We start from the raw sequence: 20,905 nt of genomic DNA, 5'->3' as shown, positions 1-20,905 counted from the left end.
AAACATTCAGCAGTCCCTGCGGCAAGATAGTTTTTAATCCAGTGCCATCCAGAGATAATGTCTAGTTCCTGTGTCAGAGCCTTTGCTCTTCACAAAGTCAAATACTTAGAAAAAAAATCAGAATATTTGCCTTTTTCCAAACCTGCTCTCTATCTCTCTCATGCTCACATCCCAAGGGAATCATGTATCCTAATCTGAGGCTAGCTGGTATGCGTGTACCATAGTGCTTTGCAGACTTAGAGCAAATTCTTTTTGTATGTTCCCTTGAAGGCAACATTTTATTTTTTCTTGACCATTTTTGTATCTGTCAACTAGGGTTATATCATAAATGTTAAATTTGTCAAATGTTAATAGACTAGAATTCTGAATATTTAGGTCCTGTCAAACAAATATTGGAAAAACATCTGAATATTTTATAAATAGTGTAAATATTTGGCTGCCCTGGTTTCCTATTGCTACAAAATGAATGGTCCCCAAATTTAACAGCTTAAAATGACAACCATATTATTACAAATCACAGGGCAGTAGGTCGGGAATTCAAGTAAGACTCAGCTGGCTGATGCTTCTGCCCACCCCCCAACGGTGCTGACTGGGGTCACTAGATGGTAATTCTCTGGGAGATGGGTCTGGAAGGTCCTAGACTACCTCACTCATATGTCTGGCACCATTGCAGGTGTCTTGGCCCCACAGGGGCTGCTCTAACAAAAATACCAGAGGTTGCATGGTTTAAACAGCCGTTCTGGAGGCTGAGAAGTCCTAGGTCAAGGCACCAGGAGATTTGGTGTCTGGTGTAAGCCTGCTTCCTTACATACACAGCCATCTTCTAGCTGTGTCCTCGCATGACGGAAGGGGCCAGGGAGTTCCCATGCCCTAATTACTTCCCAAAGGCCCCCCTCCAAGTGGCATCACTTTGGGGATTAGGTTTCAACATGTGAATTTTGGGGGGACACAAACATTCTGTCTACAGCAGCAAGGATGGCTGGAACTCTGGGCCCAATTGAGACTGTCACCTGGAGTGCCCACTTATAACCAGTCCGGCATGGGGAGCTCCGAGCAGAGTTTCACGAGAAACCAAAAGTGGAACTTCTAGTCTTTTCGGTACCTATCTGGAAACTAGCAGTGACAGCAGTGACAGAGCCCACCCAGATTCAAGGGGATGGGGCATAAACCCCGCCTCTCAATAGGAAGAACATCAAAGACTTGCTAGTCATCATTCATTGGCAGAGGGACACATCTTGAAAAAAGATACAGTCTTGTATCTCTCAGTAATGAACTCATCCATCACAAGGCAGCTATTATCAAGACATTGATTTAGCCTACAAAAGAGCACCAGCTATACAGCTTAAAGTCAGCCATGGGCCTGTACTCTCTTACTCTTAGCATCAATTGCTGTCAACACTTCCACCAAAATTCCCTGCAAGTTGGTCCTTTCTTTTCCACTTCTGACCAGAGGTAGGGCCTTGGATTAGCTAACCTTTGTGGAGAGCGAATTGTGTGCCAGGCATTGTGCTAACAACTTCCCAGGCACTGTCTGATTTGCTTCCTTGTACCACTGCTATTAGGGAGACGTGGTCATGATGAACAGAATGGGACTCCGTGGCATCCATTATGTCTCTGGCATTTAATGGAGGGTCCTAGATGGAAACACAAGCACCTGACTCCATCTAACCAGAGGCAGGTCTCCCCACTCTTAATAGGAAAGTCTGTGCTTAACTTGAGCAAAATGCCTTGGCTCAGAGGTGCAGCTTTTCCTGCAGCCCAGCACCTCACCTTTGGATGCACACCTTCCGGCTGAGCTGCGACACATGCCCCCTGTCCTAACACAGTCACCGCATCTCTGCCTGAGAACCTCGTACTGTGATTCCAGTTACATCTAACTCATCTAAACTTCATCTCCACTTAGAAACAGAAGTTATGTGTACTGCTGGAGCGAGACAACAGCCCTTTGTTTAAAGAGATACAAAACTATGACGGTACAGGAAATATGTGCAGAAGGATCAGCTGATCATTAGCGGACATGCTAGGACTGTCCTGGCTTAATTGGCCACAGATAACAGCTCCAAGAGCACAGTTAAAAATACTGTTCCAAGTATTTCAAAATATAAAAGTCACGGAGATAATTAAGACAGCGTAGGATGGCAGCCTCTGGAGTAAGTTATGGCTGTGTTGTGACTTAACTGATTGCAGAGAAACTTACCAACTATTGCCTCGGTGTCAGAAAGGTATTGGGAGGAGAGAAGAGAGAGGGATGGCTTCCTTCAGGCCCAAAGAAGAGAGAAGGGTTTCCTGACCTGCAGAGTTTAACTGATGACAACCTTGCCCAGCTGGTGGGAGGCTAACCAGGCAGGGATGCTCTTGGCTGCCCAGTGGGCTATGTGGACGCCCTTACCATCTGAGGTCTCAAGTCCAGGGAGGCTGGCCATTCGCTTCCAGGCCTACACGGCATCCCAGGACTGAACAACTCTGGTCTCACTGCCGTGTTCTCCTTCCATAATGTATCTAAACTAGACTCCCAAAGACAGGAGCTGTAAGCCTGCTCCTTTATAGTGAAAATGCAAAATACTAGAAGCATTTTCTGAAGAGTTGCTTTTCCTTTTGTGGCCCTGGGGAGTCCTGTCGTGGATATTTAGAACAAAAGGGGAACTGGGCAGAGGGATGATTGTATCTTAAGGAACATGTTTTTGTTTTGTTTTCGTTTTTATTGAGATGTAATTGATGGGTAATTGACTGTATTAGTCCAGGGTGTACAACATAATGATTTGATACATAGATACATATATTGAAAAATGATCATCACAGTAAGTCTAGTTAACATCTATTATGACACATAGTTAATACATTTTTTTCCTCCTGATGAGAACTTTTAAGCTCTCCTCTCTTAGGAAATTTCAGCTGTGTAAAACAATATTGTTAACTACAGTCACCATGCTGTGCATTACATCCTGAGGACTTATTAACTGGAATTTGTACCTTTTGACCTCCTTCACCCATTTCCCTTACCTCCTAATCCCCACACCATCAATCTGTTCTCTGTGTCTATGAGTTCAGGTTTTTTTAGATTCCACATATAACTGAGATTATATAGTAGTATTTCTCTTTCTCTGTCTGACTTATTTCACTTAACATTATGCCCTCAAGGTCCATCCGTGTTGTCGCAAATGGCAGAATTTCTTTCTTCTCTGTGGCCAAATGATATGTATATCTCACATCTTTATCCATGCATCTGTTGATGGACAGTTCATTTGTTTCTGTGTCCTGGCTATTATAAATAATACCGCAGTGAACATGGGGATGCAGATATATTTCAAGATGGTGATTTGGTTTCCCAGAAATGGAACTGCTGGATCATATGGTAGGCCTATTTTTAATTTTTTGAGGAAACTTCATACTGTTCTCCATAGTGGCTGCACCAGTTTATGTCCCCACCATCAGTGTAAAAGTGTTGCCTTTTCTCCACTTCTGTAGTCGATGAGCACAATAATCATCACTGCTCTTTTCCATTATTATTATAACATAAAATCTACCCTCTTAACAAATTTTTAGGTGTAGAATACAGTATCTTTAACTATATGCACATTACTACTCTTAATGATGATTCCGAGGTTTTGAGCCAATCCACATTGGCTTTTGAGTCTTCAAAGGAGAATTTAATTTACTTAGTAAAGTAATTGTATGTATATAATTAGTGTATGTATATATATACTAGTTCATATATATATTTATAAGGTGTACAACATAATGATTTGATACATATATATTGAAAAATGATCACTAGTTTATATATAAATAATATATAATATATATATAAACTAGTATACATTATATATAAACTAATGTGTGTGTATATATATATATATTACTTACATATATATATAAAATTAGTAATAGCCTAAAGCACATAACAGCTTAAAGTAGCATATTCTGACAGCTGATCTAAATTAAAAGAAAAATAGATATCTACCTATATCAAAAATGTATCATCTTAAATTAGTTTTTATAACAAAGTAAATGAATTGAGATAAAGAATGGAAATACATGGGGTGCCTGGGTGGCTCAGTAGGTTAAGCGCCTGCCTTCCACTCAGGTCGTGATCCTGGGGTCCTGGGACAGAGCATCGCATCGGGCTCCCTGCTCAGCAGGGAGTCTGCTTCTCCTTCTCTCTCTGCCCCTCTCTCTTTCTCTCTCTCAAATATATAAATAAATAATCTTTTAAAAAGAAGAAAAAAGAATGTAAATACAGGAGCAAGCAATTTGAGTAAATGTGACCATTTGGTTATGTTTAATATGCAGGATCATCAATCGGACTGCCTTTTTCCAAGGCCACATAGGCAAGTGATCTGGAGAGGCTCGTCCTGAGCACTTTTACCGTGATTAGAGTCTAAAAAGAGGAGATGCATTTGCAAACCCAAAAACCTAACAGGCCAGCACTATGGTGGGGAAAGAGCCGGGAACACAATGACTGAAATCACCAAAGAGAAACCTACCTGCTTTATGATAGGACCCCATAATTTCAAATTGTGACACTACAGTAAGTCCTTAGCATCCAATGCAAACACTTGTCCTTACTACCTAGAGCACAGTGGCTCTCAGACTTCCCAGAGAGCCAAAGGTATCACTCACTGCCTTAAGTCAGCCCATTCATGTCGGATGAATATACCACAACAGACCAGTACTCTTTGTATTATGATTTATGCAAATATGTATGTAAAACACAAAGTTAAGGATCCCATAGTTTCGGTTTCTTAAGTGCATTTGCTGAATAAATCCATCGGGCCAATTCTTTTTCCTGTACAAGGTTTCTTGATTCTTCTAGCAGAATGCACCCATCTAGAGAAACTTGCTCATTCATCATAATTAATCGTCATCAAAAAAACCTGTTGGAAAGTCTAACGGTAAAGGGGATTATTTTTAATAAACACACAAAACACATATCGAAACATAAAAGGAATAGATCAGCTTTCAGACAATAGTTAGGCACCTTTTAAAACCTTCAAGGGAAAAACATCTTTAATATCAAAATACTACAACCCCTCAATGTGCATCCTCCATCCACACTGCCAGATAATTAGGTCAGTAAGATGCAGAGAAATCGTTACTTTTGTTGTAAGATCCTGCTGTGAGGTACACAGATAAGTCTGCATTATCTAACGAAAAAAATCAGAAAATTTGTTGTTAGGGGTTCTTTGTGAGTCTGTTCACACTCAAAACTTTCCCGTAATAAGAATTCTATGGGACAGAGTACCGGGGGTGAGGACACATGTGGAATAGAGGGACCTCCCTGCATGCATTCACTCTGGGGTTATTAGTCCCGGGTAGAGCAGAGACTCGGTTCTGGGATCTGGCGCAGAAAGCCAGTGGGTAGTGTTAAAGCTGATGTTGTTCACAAAACCTAGTGCTCTTTAGAAATGTGAATCTTTGCTTCCCAGAGAGTACTGTATCCTTCTTACAAGTATTCGTCTCTCTTAAAAGGTTTCTAATCTGCCTAATTCATAACTACTTATAACCCTGAAAAGATTTTGATGTTGGGCTTTGATTGAGCATGCATAGTTGGATATGTAATAAAAATAAAGTTTGGTTTCTTCATACTAATACTATAAAATAACTACTATAAAAAGCATTTAACAATAATATATTTAGAAAGCAAATTATATGATATATGGATGGTATATTTCCAGTTGCATGCTTAAAATATGTATGCATAGAAGAAAAAAAGCAAGGCATATACAAACTATTCTGGGTATTATTCTGGGAAGTGGCATTATGGGTGTATTTCTCTCCTTTGTTGTTGGGGTTTTTTTCTGTATTTTGTAAGTGTTTGATAATAAACATGTATTATTGTGAAAGAAGGAAAGTGTTTTACGATTGGCTCCCAAGAGCTTTAACAATTGAAAAATTTGAAATCTAAGATTGGAATCTATATGTTAGAAGTCTAGGCTGCTCTGTCTAATATGGCAGCCACTAGTCTCAAGTAAATATTTAAAATTATATTTAAATTAGGGCACCTGGGCAGCTCAGTCAGTTAAGCATCTGCCTTCTGCTCGGGTCATGATCCGTCCTGGGATCGAGTTCCGCATCAGGTTCCCTGTTAGCGGGGAGTCTGCTTCTGCCTCGGCCCCTCCCGTCTGCTCGTGGTGCTCTCTCTCTCTCTGTCAAATAAATAAATAAAATATTTTTTAAAATTATATTTAAATTAATTAAAAGCTAACCAATTTATTAACAGTTTAGTTCTTCAGTCACTCTAGCCACATTTTAAGTTTCAATAGCCCCATTATCATCATCACAGAAAGTTCTATTTGACAATCCTAATGGAAGCAGGTTACCAACTGTGCCCTGAGTACTAAAGACAGAAGTGAGCCCCTCGAGCAAATGCCCCTCGCCATAGACGCTGAGAGACTCCTCATCAGCAGTCCCTTTTATACACTTCACCAGTCTGAGGCCAGATAAGCTCAGAGGTTTTTCCCCATAGGCATCCTGCCACTTAGTGTTGGAGCAAGGACAAGAACTCGGCACTACCAGCTCCTCGGGCAGAGCTCCTGCCAGCATATCACTATGACCATCTCCTCCGGAAAACTAAAGCTTCCCAAGCAAGACTTCAATTCAATTCAGCACAATTTCATGTCATGAACATTTTTTGAGGGTTTACAATGTGATAGCTACCATAATAAGCCTTCAATATACAAAAGCAAGTAAGAGATGTGTCTCTATCCCCAAAGGAAGCTGAAGGTATAAAACGGAAGGGCACAACGTCTGTTCTTGGGAAATCTTAGAAGTGCTGCACCTATCGTAAATAGGTTTGTGTAGGGTCTCGACATTTGTGCACCCAAATCCACACGTTAGCACTTCTTCTCCAACATTCTCAATTTTCCTCACCCTCCAGAAGAAAAGAGACTAGACTCCATTTTTGAAATGTAGCTGATCCTTGCCCTAATATTGTTTTGTTTTTATTTTTGTTCTTTCAGTTTAACTTCACGCGGGATAGTTAGAGACACTCAACAATCTTAACATGAACTAATTTTCTCACGTTTAGCCTGGTTTTATATATGTAAAATAATTTTAAATCTTTAAATGAAATAAAATGAAATACTGCTTTGATATTTAGTCATCCATCCCATTTCAGATTGTATAAAAGCAAATAAAAATTTTGAGTGAATGGTTATTTTTCAACCGGTTGTGTTGGAACTGTTTAAGCACAGGTTAACAACCTGGAGCCCTCCGTCCTCATATAAATCATGCTCCTGTATTTTAACAGATGCGATGCTCTTGGTGGCAGAGCGACTGGAAGGACCATTCAACATTGAGTCTGTCATGGACCCAATAGATGTCAAGATCTCCGAAGCCATTATGAACATGCAGGAAAACAGCATGCAGGTGTCTGCAAAGGTATTTGCATTAGTCATATTTCTACGAGTAAGGAAAGTGCAGTCATCTAAAAATGAAGTAACTAGATATGTCGGCTGGGATTATAAATTCTAAAGCATTGTCGGAGAGCTTTTCCTATTGAGCTGCAAATTTGCTACCTCATTAAAAATGTCCAACAAAATGGCATTGAGAAAGGAAGCAATCTTTTCATTCTCAGCTACTCAATCATGGAATTTCAGAGAGCCCCAGGTAGACTGACTAATCCCTCACATTTGTGAGCAATTTGGGGGAAATTTTCTTTCTTATATGTTTGAAATTTCTGTACACCCTCAATCCGTTCTCTCTCTAGGAACTTCTAATTGTATCTTTAGCTGTGCAAACCAGGCAAATGTTCTATATGTTCAATCGTAAATAATTAAACATTTCATCTGACTTTCTTTTTTAAGACTATGGCGTAACCTTCATTAATGAATCTTCAGGGGAAAATGCTCCTTTGTATGAAGTCAAGCACACATTAAAAAAAGAAATGGGGGCGCCTGGGTGGCTCAGTCGTTAAGCGTCTGCCTTCGGCTCAGGTCATGATCCCAGGGTCCTGGGTTCGAGCCCCGCATCGGGCTCCTTGCTCGGCGGGAGGCCTGCTTCTCCCTCTCTCCCTCTCCGAGCTTGTGTTCCCTCTCTCGCTGTGTCTCTCTCTGTCAAATAAATAAAATCTTAAAAAAAAAAAAGAAATGTACATTTTCATAAATCATATGAGACAGAGCTTCTGAGATTGCAGCTGCAGAACACAAATACCAGGTGCCCCATTTTATTTGTCCCCCACTCAGTTAAAGATAAACAGGACCTGCCTTAGGCAAAATTGAGACGTTTGCCAAGGGTCTCCCGGCTGTTCTTCATTGCCCCGTTTGCCCACCAGGATAACTGCACAAAGCCCTTATTGTTCTTTTTAGTGGTCTCCCTGTCACGACACACTAACCAAATCTATATCAGTCCTTTAAACCTGGTTGGTGACTGAGTGATTGTATTTTAATTGAAAGTCATTCACACAAAAATATGTCAGGCAGAGAGATGCATGCTTAGCTCTCTTCGATTTTTAAAATCCTTTGCGAAAGAGATTTCAGATATAATCAAGGAGGAGGGGATGTGTGAAGGGGGGGTGGGAATTACAGCAGAAAGAGAGCCATGGAATCAGACTGGGTTTCCACAGCTGAGTCTGAATCAAACCAGTTTGGGGCTTTTGGGGGTGAACTGGTAGGAAGTAGGGTAAGAAAGAATCTGGCCTGGGTCGCTTTCTCTCTCATTGCGAGACGGACAGGCCAAGAGTCTTACAGGCCTAGCTCTGGATTTTAATGAGCTTGGGGTAGCCTGTGTAAAGGAGGATGCCTCAAATTACCACCACCCGTTGGGGAAATAGCACATTTGGGGGTTCCACAAAAAGCTATTTTCTTCCTTTCCTGGGAAAAAATAGCAATCATTTATTCCTCTCAAATCTGTTGCCTAGACACAGATTCATGTTGTTTTAAGAGGCCACTAACCCAGCAGTGCTCAAGTAACCAGGTGCTCGGGTTGCTGATATACAAAACAGCCCTAGAGAAGAAGGTGTAAGAAGCACTCGGACAAAAGTGGTTTGAGACCACCACACACTTCTTAGAAGGATCTCCACTGGAGCACGTACATACGTGTTCGAGTTATTCTATTAAAAATTCTCTAAGAGGTCAGATGGACTCTCTCTATTACCAGAATGTGGATGAGACATTTTTGTGGAATTTGTCCAACTACATTATAATAGGAGGGTTGTTAATAAGGAATGTGCTTTTTAAAAAGACACATTTCTTTGTAAGAAATGTCAAAAATCAAGAGTAGAAATAATATAGGGCATGTAAGGAAGGGTACACTCACGTGAGAGGATATTGTATAGCAGGTCATAAAATAACAGGACAAAAAAATGTCAAATGAGCTAGAAACAAAAAAAGCATATCTGGTAGTCTTGACACAGGGCAAAGGGGAGTGAGTTAAGGAAGGAGGGAGAGGAGAGCAGCCAGGCTCTGCAGGACGGAGGGATGGGACACAGGCTGCAATGTGGAAGAGGCTTTGAGGAAGGACCAAAGCCAGCCTCGAACATAGCAGAGAGGCAACAGGTGGTTGGAATTTGGATACATTTAGCAGGAAAAACCAATAGGATTTGCTGATAGAATGGGTATGTTCTGCAAGAGGCTTTATTGCGTAGAATTTGCGTGGAATTTGGAAATAGGTAATTTTCATTTTCCATATAAGCCACATCCATGAAATTATACATGAACTAAAGTCTAGAATCTACTTTCTTGCTAAGAACTAGAGGATTGTATCCCCCCCCCCCTCTTTTTTTGAGTAGGTTCCATGCCTAGCGTGGAGCCCGACTCGGGGCTTAAACGCACGACCCTGAGATCAAGACCTGAGCTGAGATCAAGAGTCAGATGCTTAAATGACTGAGCCCCCCAGGCGCCCCATATATTTTTCCTTTTTCAAGGGAACCCTCAGTCACCACTGATAAACAGTCTCACTGAATTAGGAGTTCTAGATGTCCACTTTGGCTGGAATATTTGCATAATGAGGCTTCCTTAAATTCTGATAAGGCTTTGAGTGAGGCCAGAAGTTATTTCCTAATTGAGGGTAGGGGTGGAGGGTGGGGGGTGGGCAGACATCCTGAGAGTTGTAAAGCCTACAAATTAAAATGACGTTTTATTCCAGGACATGATTGGCAATTTCTCCTCGGACAGTCATTTACCTTATTACACCGGTTGCTGTTAGCAGTCATTACAGATCCTTTTTCAGAAAAGCAACGGTGTTTATAACTGTTAGATCATATGCTGAATGCTTACTTCAAAGGACTACACTGTGCTATACGTGGTTTATATTATGTAATATTTGTAACAATATTTGTAATGAGCTAGAACTTCCCCCTTATTTTCCAGATAAGGAAACCAAGGCTTAGAAAGGTTAAGTAACGTACAGGGGACTCATGGTGCATAAAGAGTGCATAAAGGAGGGTTCTGATGACAGGACCCACGTTGCCAGATCACTGCATTATAACAGTGAGGGTGCCTCCGAAGCCAGTCTCACCCAGGGTGGAGTTCAGTAAATATTTGCTGAATAGATCAAGTATTAGGAGAAAGTTCAAAGGCTTTCAGTAAAACCTTCATGAGCAGCTGAGGAAACAGGGTGGCAAAGCCAAAAGGACTCAAGTTGTCTGTCTTTCTGTCCGATTCCCTTCATAACTCTACCTACTGCTTCCCACCATGCCCAATTCTAATGAAATCATTCTCTTATCAAACCTCATTGCTTCCAACCTTTCCTGAAATTTTAGTAGTAGAAAGTATAAAAGTTACTTTCATCTCCCTCTCTCTATGTGAAGGCAGAAGATGAACACGCTACGGTTTCAGATACGAAATTCCCCTCCTCTAATGCCATAGGTTCTCATCAGATCTGCAGGGGAGAACAGCTCATTTTTTTATACCTAGTCACTGATCCTGATTTAGTGGGATTTACCCACCAATGAAAAGATCTGTTCCCACCGAGTATGCTACTGCTCCAATCTTGTCTTAGGGCTGTTTTTATACATATTATCAGATCCTTTTTCCTCTCCTATTTAGCTCACAGCTAAACTGTTAGTTGTAAGGGATACTGACATTCCTTCCAAAAAATACATTGGCTAGGGGTGCCTGGCTGGCTCAGTCGGAAGAACATGAGACTCCTGATCTCAGGGTCTTGAGTTGGAGCCTTGTATTGGGTATAGAGATCATTTAAATAAATAAACTTAAAAAAAAATACATTGGCTATGCCGAGTTGTATAATCAGGTTATAAAATTTTGGTAATAACATTATGGCACTTATTTCAAACTCTTGGTTTGTGTATTCTTTGTATAACATGATATTATATGTTATCTAATATATATTACATATATCATTATATATGTGTATGTACACATTTTTAAGGACTGGAAACAAAAGCACATTAAGACTTTGGACAAATAATCCCCTAGTAACAATGATAATCATCATGGCCACCAGTAATTAAGCACCTAGTATATTCATTCAGCAAATACCCTATCGTGTACCAGGCATGCGGAGTACAGTAGAAGACAAAACAGATCCTTGGCCCCATGTCAGTCTCTTTCTAGATGTTTTATATATTTATTCCAAACCCCTGCTGCAATCTTGTAGAGCATCCATTTCCTGATTTTATAGGTAAAGAATGTTAAATTTACAAGAATTGAGTAGCCTTCCTGGGGTCAGGCAACTAACAAGGGGCAGACTTGGGATGACCCCTACAAATGATCTGATCCAAAGAAAAAGACTTTCCCAGCACGCCACTCTTCCCTCAATAAATATCTTCCCACCTAGTCCACATGTACTTCAGCACTGGAGGACCCAGCCTTCTAAGGGAGGACTATCGCCTAAAACACACCACAGGAAATGTTCTGATGAGAAACAAGTGCTGTTCATTCTTCAAGCCCCAGCAAAGCTTATTACATTCACCAGCTTCCAATCTTCGTCACACACAAGAAAACGCCCTCAATATTCTACCACTTTCGTTACCCACCCACGTCAAAGAACTTTGCAGGTGTATGGAAATTCCCCAAGAGAAGAGAGAGCAAAACTTGCTGAGTCTCTGCCTGTGAAATTCAGATGTGTTGATAGTCTCCTTCTTATCCTATCAGGGAAGATGAAACTGATCTCACTCGATAGGATTTAACTGTATTAGGAATAATTTCAAACCTAATCCAGGAAAAGATTGGTTTGTCAGATATAATCTAAATTAAGAAGGAAGACTTATTAAATTCCAATTGAAACCATCCATTCAATTAATACTTATTACAGACGAGGGTAGAACCCATTATGGAAGAGTAGGGTGGCCTCCAGGTACTTAATTTTCTCCAGACAATTCTTTCTGAATCTATAGTATTAATGAAGATGGGGGGGGGGGCGGAAAGAAAAAGAAAAGAAAAAATCCTAAGAGGATGGAAAAGAGAATGTAATAATATCTGCTTCTAGCTAGTGGGTCTTAGTCTCCTCATCTGTAAAATGAAGGGTTCTTTGAAATGTGCTTTTCCAGTTCTAAACAGTTAACAGTATTGTGAACATTATCTCTTCACTACTGGTTAGGTTTATATTTTTCTCTTCTCTGGATCTTTTTTCTTTCAAAACATTCAGGCATAAGTGATATCTTGGGAATTTGCATGTAGAAAATATCTCCTTTCAGATACAAAGACATTGTTTAGAATTTAGTTCAAATAAATATATTTTTATTCCAGTAGTATTTGTCTTTACTTTGAGTTCCTAGGTTATGCATGCCCTTCTTAAGGCAGTAAGCATGTTATTTCTTGTGTTGTGGTTATTTGCATACTTCCCTTCTCCTTCCCAAGATTATAAATTATTTGAGGACAGGAGTTACATCTTACTTGTGCTTGCATTCTACAGAAGGCCATCCTAACATGTTTTTACACATGGAAGAAAGAGTATATTTTGCTGAGTTGAATTTGGAACATGAAAGTATAATGCCAGAGAGACTTCAACAATAAAAAACAGAAAATACCTTAAAATATACTTGAAGTCAGCCTGGGATTCTTTACAATAACATAAAGGTTATAAGATCAGAGTTTGACATCAGACAGACCTTGGATCTGGTTTTTACTAGTTGTGGGACTTGGGGCAAATTATCTGTCCAAACACAGTTAACTCACCTGAAAAAATGAGGATGCTAGTAGTACCTACTCATAGGGTCGTTTGAGAGTAAAATAATACCATCCATGTAAAATGCTTAGCTATGGAATATATCCAATCCAACCCACTCGTACAAGTGAAATATTTTAATTGCTGTTGTTAAAATGTCTATGATGTGTGAATCCTAAAGAACATTGACTGGCTCTATGGTTTTTGCCTCATCCATGATGGTCTGCGAGCTTACCTTTAGCATCTCAGATCAGAAGAGCAATTGGGTGATATACACGCCTGCACTTGAAGGCACTCATGCTCAGGGTTATTTTCAGTGGCAGTAAATCACCTGGAAAGGGACACATATTTCTGCATGGCCTGGAAGTGGCATGGCGTGACACTCAAGAGATGGCTAACGAACAAAGCCTTCAGAAGGAGGGCGGCTCGAGGGAATAGTCGAGTTGGATAGAGGCTGTCAGCAACTTACTCGACTTCCTACCTGGTGGTCCCACCGGTGCAGGCACAGCAAAAGGTTTTAGAGGAATGTCAGTGGCCTCTGCCTAATATCACATTAGCCTCACATTAAAGGAATAATTGGCTTGTGACAAGTGGTTCCATTCCTTCTGCCTGATTTCTGAGAAAAAAACAAATGGCCGTACTATTTATAAAGTTCTATTTCTATTTCTTCTTTAGCTTTGTCTTTAAAAGAAAAGAGCAAGTTCTCAACGATGCCTCGATTCAGAATACTCAGAATAGCTTCTCTGGTTATTCAGATTTCAAAGTTTATATTCTGCCCATCAGCTCTTACTTATAATATTTTACTAAAAAACAGTGACCTCCTGAAACATCTTTTATTCTTTAATTTCTCCATTTCTGTACAGAAAACCAGAATCTGTTCTATTCCTACTTGTGACATCACTGGATAACAGAGCCAGATTTTTTTTAGATGTTAGATACAAAGAAAAGAAAGAAAAAAGAGACACCTTTTTCTTATAAAACAAAATGAAGGTTTGAGAAAAATGCCTACGATGCATTTATAGGAAACACATCCAAAGCAAACTAGTTTTAACTTTCCTCCCATGTAAAAGGGATTTAAAAAATATTTTTTTCCCTCCTTTTGATGACAAAGGGAAACTCCTGATTATCTTAACCTTTGGAGATTTATCTTAAGATTTTCTTTCACTTTAACTTCAGGGCAAAAGACAAGAAGATTACCCTTAATGAAGCCAACTCAAGAATAAGTGACTGAAACTCGATTCAGTTTTTAACATTTAGCGTGTTCTTAGAGGAAGATACCCTCTTGCTCACCTGAATATCTTCTTCCAACATCCTCCTGCTTTAACGGGAGAACTCCTTCCTTAGAGTCATGCTTCCCAGGGGCAGCCAATGGTCGATGGTTGGGTTGGAGGAATTCAGTCGCCTAGCCTTACACACACACACAGTTAACCCCAGCTCTGAGTGCTTCCTTCTGCCCAGGAAGACGCCATCCTGCTGGATTCGGAGAGTCTTTGCCCCAGCCAGCGTACATTTAAACGCATGGAGGAGCTACCTTTGTGTGTTTACAGAAGCCTGTTCTGCCAGAAAGTTTTGAATTATATGGCTTTCTGTCGGTCTTCTTCTGATGTGTTTTGCATATCTCTTCCATTTCACTTCATTATCCCAGAATAGATCTTAACATACCAGCCAAGTAGCTTAGCTGCCTTACAGAGTGAAAATCAATCATTTCTTTATTAATACAAGTAGCCTGTTAGGTAGACAATATGTCTTTAAAACATGAGGCTTGTGGGGCTGGGTGACAAAAAGAGCTCTTGTGCAGAGAAGTGTGGGACCTCCTCAGACCCAGCGTCCTGACTTTGCTACAGTGACGGGAGTAGCTTTCATCCCAAATCTCTCCTAGCCTGGGCTACTCTCCTGATCACACCTGTTTATCCCGTGGCCTGCCACACACCTCCAATAAGCCTGTTGAAAACTGCACTCATGTCCTCCCCCAAAGCCTCCCTCCCCAGGGCTCGCTGTCCCACCGAGGGTCCCTTCCGCTGCACCTGCTTCTAGCCAGAAGCACAGTTGACTCAAACTTCCCTTTCTCCTTCTCCCTCGTTGTTGTTCCATGACAGGCCCCACTGAACAGTCCTTCTCGATCCCTTTTGAGTCCATCCTCAGCAGCTCCCCTAATTTTACCATCTCCCACATGGATTATAGCCTCCTATTTAATTCCCTGCCTTTGGTTCTGCCACACTCTGATCCATCCTGCACACTGTAAGCAGAGGGATTGCTGAAAATGCAAATATGTTCACATTACTCCCCTGCTTACTTACCAGCTTTCCGGGACTCCCTGTTGGCATTAGATGAAAGCCCAGGTGTAGCCCCTGCACGATGCTGTCCTTAGCCTGCCGCCCCCTTCAGGCCACCCTCCCCACTCTCCGTGCCTGGGATTATCAAAGCAAATGTTTCTTGAGCATTGATTATCTGCCGAGCACCGTACTAGATGCTGCGGAGGTAATAGTGAATAAGACCAACAGAGCCTGAGTCCTACTAGACGTTTTAACGTAGGAGGTAAGAGAACATCTGTATGTGCCAGACATTCAAGATTACCTTGGCTCTGTTGCTCAGAAGAACCATCCTCTATCACCTCCATGCTTTTGCCCATGCTGTTTCCTCATCCTGGAACATGCTGTCCTCTCCACACCGAACACCAGATATACACCATTTGCCAGGCACCATTTCTTCACTTCCGGGGCAAGATTCAGTGGGATCCTGGTGAGTCCTGGCACAACCAGCTCTCAATGCAGTGAACATGCTAGTGTGCAGTATTTGCCAATTTCTGTTGTCTAAATATTCCCACCGTGGTGATTTCGAGCTACCAACGTGAGGTCACTGAACATGGAGTAGCACGCCACAATATAACATTTCCCCCTGATACAATTGGCACAAATCACCTCAAGAGCTTCGATGAGAGTAAATAATTAGGAAGTAGTGAGTTTTGAGTATATATTACCTTTGTTTTCAATATAATGTTTTGTTTAAGTTTATACACTGTAACTTAGTAATCACTGTTTAATGACCGGCTTACAGAATTCCTGACGATTTTACAGGTGGTCTCGAGAGCCCGTAAGAGCCCATTCCAGGACTCCACTGCTATTCTAGGAAGCTTCTCTGACCCTCCAGTCTGGTTAGTTGCCCCTTGTGGGTGTCCCCATCACATTCATCATGATGTAATTGCCAGGCTTCTTGTCAGAACCTCCCTGAGAGCAGGGACATGTCCAGTTGGCATATCCCCAGCACCTGTGTCTGCCCATAATGACACTCAATGAATATTGGTTGAATGATAGGTTGAATGAATGATACAGAGCCAGGCTGGTGAAATTTACACGTTCATGTGAATTCAGCAAAATGATCTTAAAGAATTGCTTTAAAACCCATAAACAAGAGCATATGAGATAATCATTTAGCCAGGCCAAGAAGGTTAAGATTTCTTTTTACCACATTCAAAATATGCTTTGTTCAGTTCCTTGTAATTCCTCCCTACTCGCCATTGGGGAAAAAATATCAAGGTGTTCTGCTGTTTAAGGAAAGCAAACCCTTCAAGGAAAAAAAAATCATCTTCTCAAGCAAACGGGAACAAATTTGCTTTTATTGAAGAAACAATTTTAAGACGTATGCAAAACATTTGACAGATATTCTGGAACTAAGCTGCGTAAGCATCAGGAGTAAATTTTTAAAGCCTTAAAACTGACATGGTAGCTGGCTTTTGAAAATTAAAGCTGGTGAAAGGCAGCCAAAGCTGAAACTGATGACTTCACTTGATTCAGTGCAACCTGGAATTCTCTTCACGGAGCCCTGAGCCCATCCAGGGACCCATGTGGAATTTGCCAGATGACTTGGCTAAGGGACCATTGTAATCAGTCTTTAAGGAAAGAAAAGCATGAGCCAGGGAGCAAAGAAAAAGAGAGGAAGAGAGAGGAGAAGGGGGGAGAGAGAAGGAAAGAACACAAGAGAAGAGCAGATTGTTCTGAGACTTTAGGATGAAACCCTGTTTTCCAAAAAAAAAAGAATCAATCCATAAAGGGGGGCGGAGCAAGATGGCAGAGGAGTAGGAGACCTGGATTTCGTCTGGTCTCAGGAATTCGGCTGAATAGGGATCAAACCATTCCGAACACCTACGAACTCAACAGGAGATCGAAGAAGAGAGTAGCAACAACTCTCTGAACAGAAAAGCAACCACTTACTGGAAGGTAGGACGTCGGAGAAGTGAATCCGAGGTGATATTCGGGAGGATAGACGGCGGGGGAGGGGGCCTCCGTGGCCGCTTCTGGCAAGTGCTAGAGCCGCGGAGCACAAAATCGGACCTTTTAGAAGTCGGCTCCGCTGAGGGACGTCGCTCCAGTGGCTAAGCGGGGGGTGGAACCCTCACGGGACAGTGTGGTCTCAGGACCCTCGGGGTCACAGAAAGACCGGGGGTGCCTGAGTGCGCCAGAGCTCCCAGGTATCAGAGCAAGGAAGCCGGCTGCAGAGACGGAGCCGAGGCGCGGGCTCGCAGCTCGGGGTTGCCATAAACTGTGATGGGTGACAGTCGGGCCACTGCTCCTCCAGCAGGGACCCAACAAGCGGCAGAGCTGGGGAGACTCCCCTTCCTCCCCCGGGAGGAGCGGCGCGGGAGCGCACCGCAGGGATCTGCTGGGTTTGGAGACTCCACACGGGGTCGGGTGCCAGAGATAGAAACGCTCAGTCACAGGCCGAGTGAGCACGGAGTGCGGCCGGAGACTGGGGACACGGGAGTGACTGCTTTTCTCTGGGGGCGCACTGAGGAGTGGGGCCCCAAGTTCGCAGCTCCTCCGGGCAGAGAGTGGGAGGCCACCATTTTCACCCTGGTCCTCCAAAGCTGTACCAGAGCTTGCAGGGAACAAAAGCTCCTGAGAGCAAACCTGAGCAGCTTGCTTTAGCCCTGACCGACAAGGGCGGGGCAATTCCGCCTCCGGCAAAGACATTTGGGAACCACGGCAACAGGCCCCTCCCCCAGAAGATCAGCACGAACAGCCAGCAAGCCAGGACCAAGTTTACCGATCAAGGAGAACGGGAGAACTCCAGCGCTAGGGGAATACTGCACATAGAATTCATGGCTTTTTTAGTATGATTCATTAGTTTTTCGAAGTTAATTTTTTTAACTGTTTTTTGTGGGGTTTTTTTGAATTTTTCTTTTTCCCTTTTTCAACCAACATCTTATCAATCCCTTTTTTAAAAAAACATTTTTTATTTTTCATTTTTAGAGTCATATGTTATCCCTTCATAGTAGTTACCCTTATTTTTGGCATATATATATAAGTTGTTCTCTCTTTAAAATTTTGAGATACAGTTTCTTCTAACAGGTCAAAATATACCCTAAATCACTAGTGTATGGCTTTGTTCTAGTCTCCTGCCTGATCACATTCTCTACCTTTTTTTTCTTTTGTTTTTCTTTTTCTTTTTTTTAATCTTCTTTCTTTTTTCAAACTTCTTATCTTATCAATCCCTTTTATAAAATCTTTTATAATTTTCATCTTTACAGTCATCTTCCATCCCTTCATTGTATCAACCCTTATTTTGTACATATATAAGTCTTTCTTCCTTTAAAATTTTAGGAGGCACTTTCTTCTAACAGACCAAAATACACCCAAAATCTAGTGTGTGGCACTGATCTATGCACTAGTCTGATCATATTTGATCATATTCTGTTCTTTTTTGTTTTGTTCTGTATTTGTTTGTTTTTATCTTTTTCTTTTTCTTTTTTTTCTCTTTCTTTTTTCTTTCTTTCCCTTTCTTTTCCCCTGGTTTCAGGTCTTTTCTGATTTGTGTAGAGTATATTTGCTGGGGACGTTGTTAACCTGTTAGCATTTTGTTCTCTCATTCATCTATTCTTCTCTGGACAAAATGACAAGACGAAAAAAATCACCTCAGCAAAAAGAACAAGAGGTAGTACCGTCTGCCAGGGACCTACTCAATACGGACATTAATACAATGTCGGACCTAGAGTTCAGAATCATGACTTTAAAGATACTAGCTGGGCTTGAAAAAAGCGTGGAAATTATTAGAGAAACGTTTTCTGGAGAAATAAAAGAACTAAAATCTAACCAAGTCGAAATCAAAAAGACTATGAATGAGGTGCAATCAAAAATGGGGGCACTAACTGCTAGGATAAATGAGGCAGAAGAGAGAATCAGCAATATAGAAGACCAAATGATGGAAAACAAAGAGGCTGAGAAAAAGAGAGAGAAACAACTACAGGATCACGAGGGCGGAATTCGAGAGATAAGCGATACAATAAGACAAAACAACATTAGAATACTCGGGATCCCAGAAGAAGAAGAAAGAGAGAGAGGAGCAGAAGGTATATTAGAGCAAATTATAGCAGAGAACTTCCCTAATGTGGGGAAGGAAACAGCCATCAAAATCCAGGAGGCACAGAGAACCCCTCTCAAAATCAATAAAAATAGGTCAACACCCCGACATCTAATAGTAAAACTTACGAGTCTCAGAGACAAAGAGAAAATCCTGAAAGCAGCTCAGGAGAAGAGATATGTAACCTACAATGGTAGAAACATTAGATTGGCAACAGACCTATCCACAGAGACCTGGCAGGCCAGAAAGGACTGGCATGATATCTTCAGAGCACTAAACGAGAAAAATATGCAGCCAAGAATACTATATCCAGCTAGGCTGTCATTGAAAATAGAAGGAGAGATAAAAAGCTTCCAGGACAAACAAAAACTAAAGGAATTTGCAAACACAAAACCAGCCCTACAAGAAATATTGAAAGGGGTCCTCTAAGCAAAGAGAGAGCCTAAAAGCAGCATAGATCAGAAAGGAACACAGACAATATACAGTCACAGTCACCTTACAAGCAATACAATGGCACTAAATTCATATCTTTCAATAATTACCCTGAATGTAAATGGGCTAAATGTCCAAATCAAAAGACACAGGCTATCAGATTGGATTAAAAAACAAGACCCATCCATATGCTGTCTGCAAGAGACTCATTTTAGACCCAAAGACACCCCCAGATTGAAAGTGAGGGGCTGGAAAACCATTTACCATGCTAATGGACACCAAAAGAAAGCTGGGGTGGCAACTCTTATATCAGACAAATTAGATTTTAAAACAAAGACTGTAATAAGAGATGAAGAAGGACACAATATCTTACTTAAAGGGTCTATCCAACAAGAAGATCTAATAATTGTAAATATCTATGCCCCTAACATGGGAGCAGCCAATTATATAAGGCAATTAATAACAAAAGCAAAGAAACACATTGACAACAATACAATAATAGTGGGGGACTTTAACACCCCCCTGACTGAAATGGACAGATCATCTAAGCAAAAGATCAACAAGGAAATAAAGACTTTAAATGAAACACTGGACCAAATGGACTTCACAGACATATTCAGAACCTTCCATCCCAAAGCAACAGAATACACATTCTTCTCTAGTGCCCATGAAACATTCTCCAGAATTGATCACATCCTAGGTCACAAATCAGGTCTCAACCGATACCAAAAGATTGGGATTATTCCCTGCATATTTTCAGACGACAATGCTTTGAAACTAGAACTCAATCACAAGAGGAAAGTCGGAAAGAACTCAAATACATGGAGGCTAAAGAGCATCCTACTAAAGAATGAATGGGTCAACCAGGAAATTAAAGAAGAATTAAAAAATTCATGGAAACCAATGAAAATGAAAACACAACTGTTCAAAATCTTTGGGATACAGCAAAGGCAGTCCTGAGAGGAAAGTATATAGCAATACAAGCCTTTCTCAAAAAACAAGAAAGGTCTCAAATACACAACCTAACTCTACACCTAAAGGAGCTAGAGAAAGA

The 20,905-nt window shown here is 41.2% G+C and overlaps 1 protein-coding gene across 1 annotated transcript in view; it reads left to right on the top strand.

Moving 5' to 3' along the window:
• Positions 1–20,905, top strand: part of GPC6 (glypican 6) — a 1,077,716-nt gene that overhangs the window by 958,681 nt on the left and 98,130 nt on the right. Inside the window, exon 5 of the mRNA XM_027590888.2 lies at positions 7,250–7,380. Coding sequence (XP_027446689.1) covers positions 7,250–7,380 — 131 coding nt within the window. The remainder of the gene's footprint in view (positions 1–7,249; positions 7,381–20,905) is intronic.

This window comes from Zalophus californianus, chromosome 3 (assembly GCF_009762305.2).
Source record: "Zalophus californianus isolate mZalCal1 chromosome 3, mZalCal1.pri.v2, whole genome shotgun sequence".
NCBI classification, from domain to species: Eukaryota; Metazoa; Chordata; class Mammalia; order Carnivora; family Otariidae; genus Zalophus; species Zalophus californianus.
This window is presented reverse-complemented; position numbering and strand designations above follow the sequence as displayed.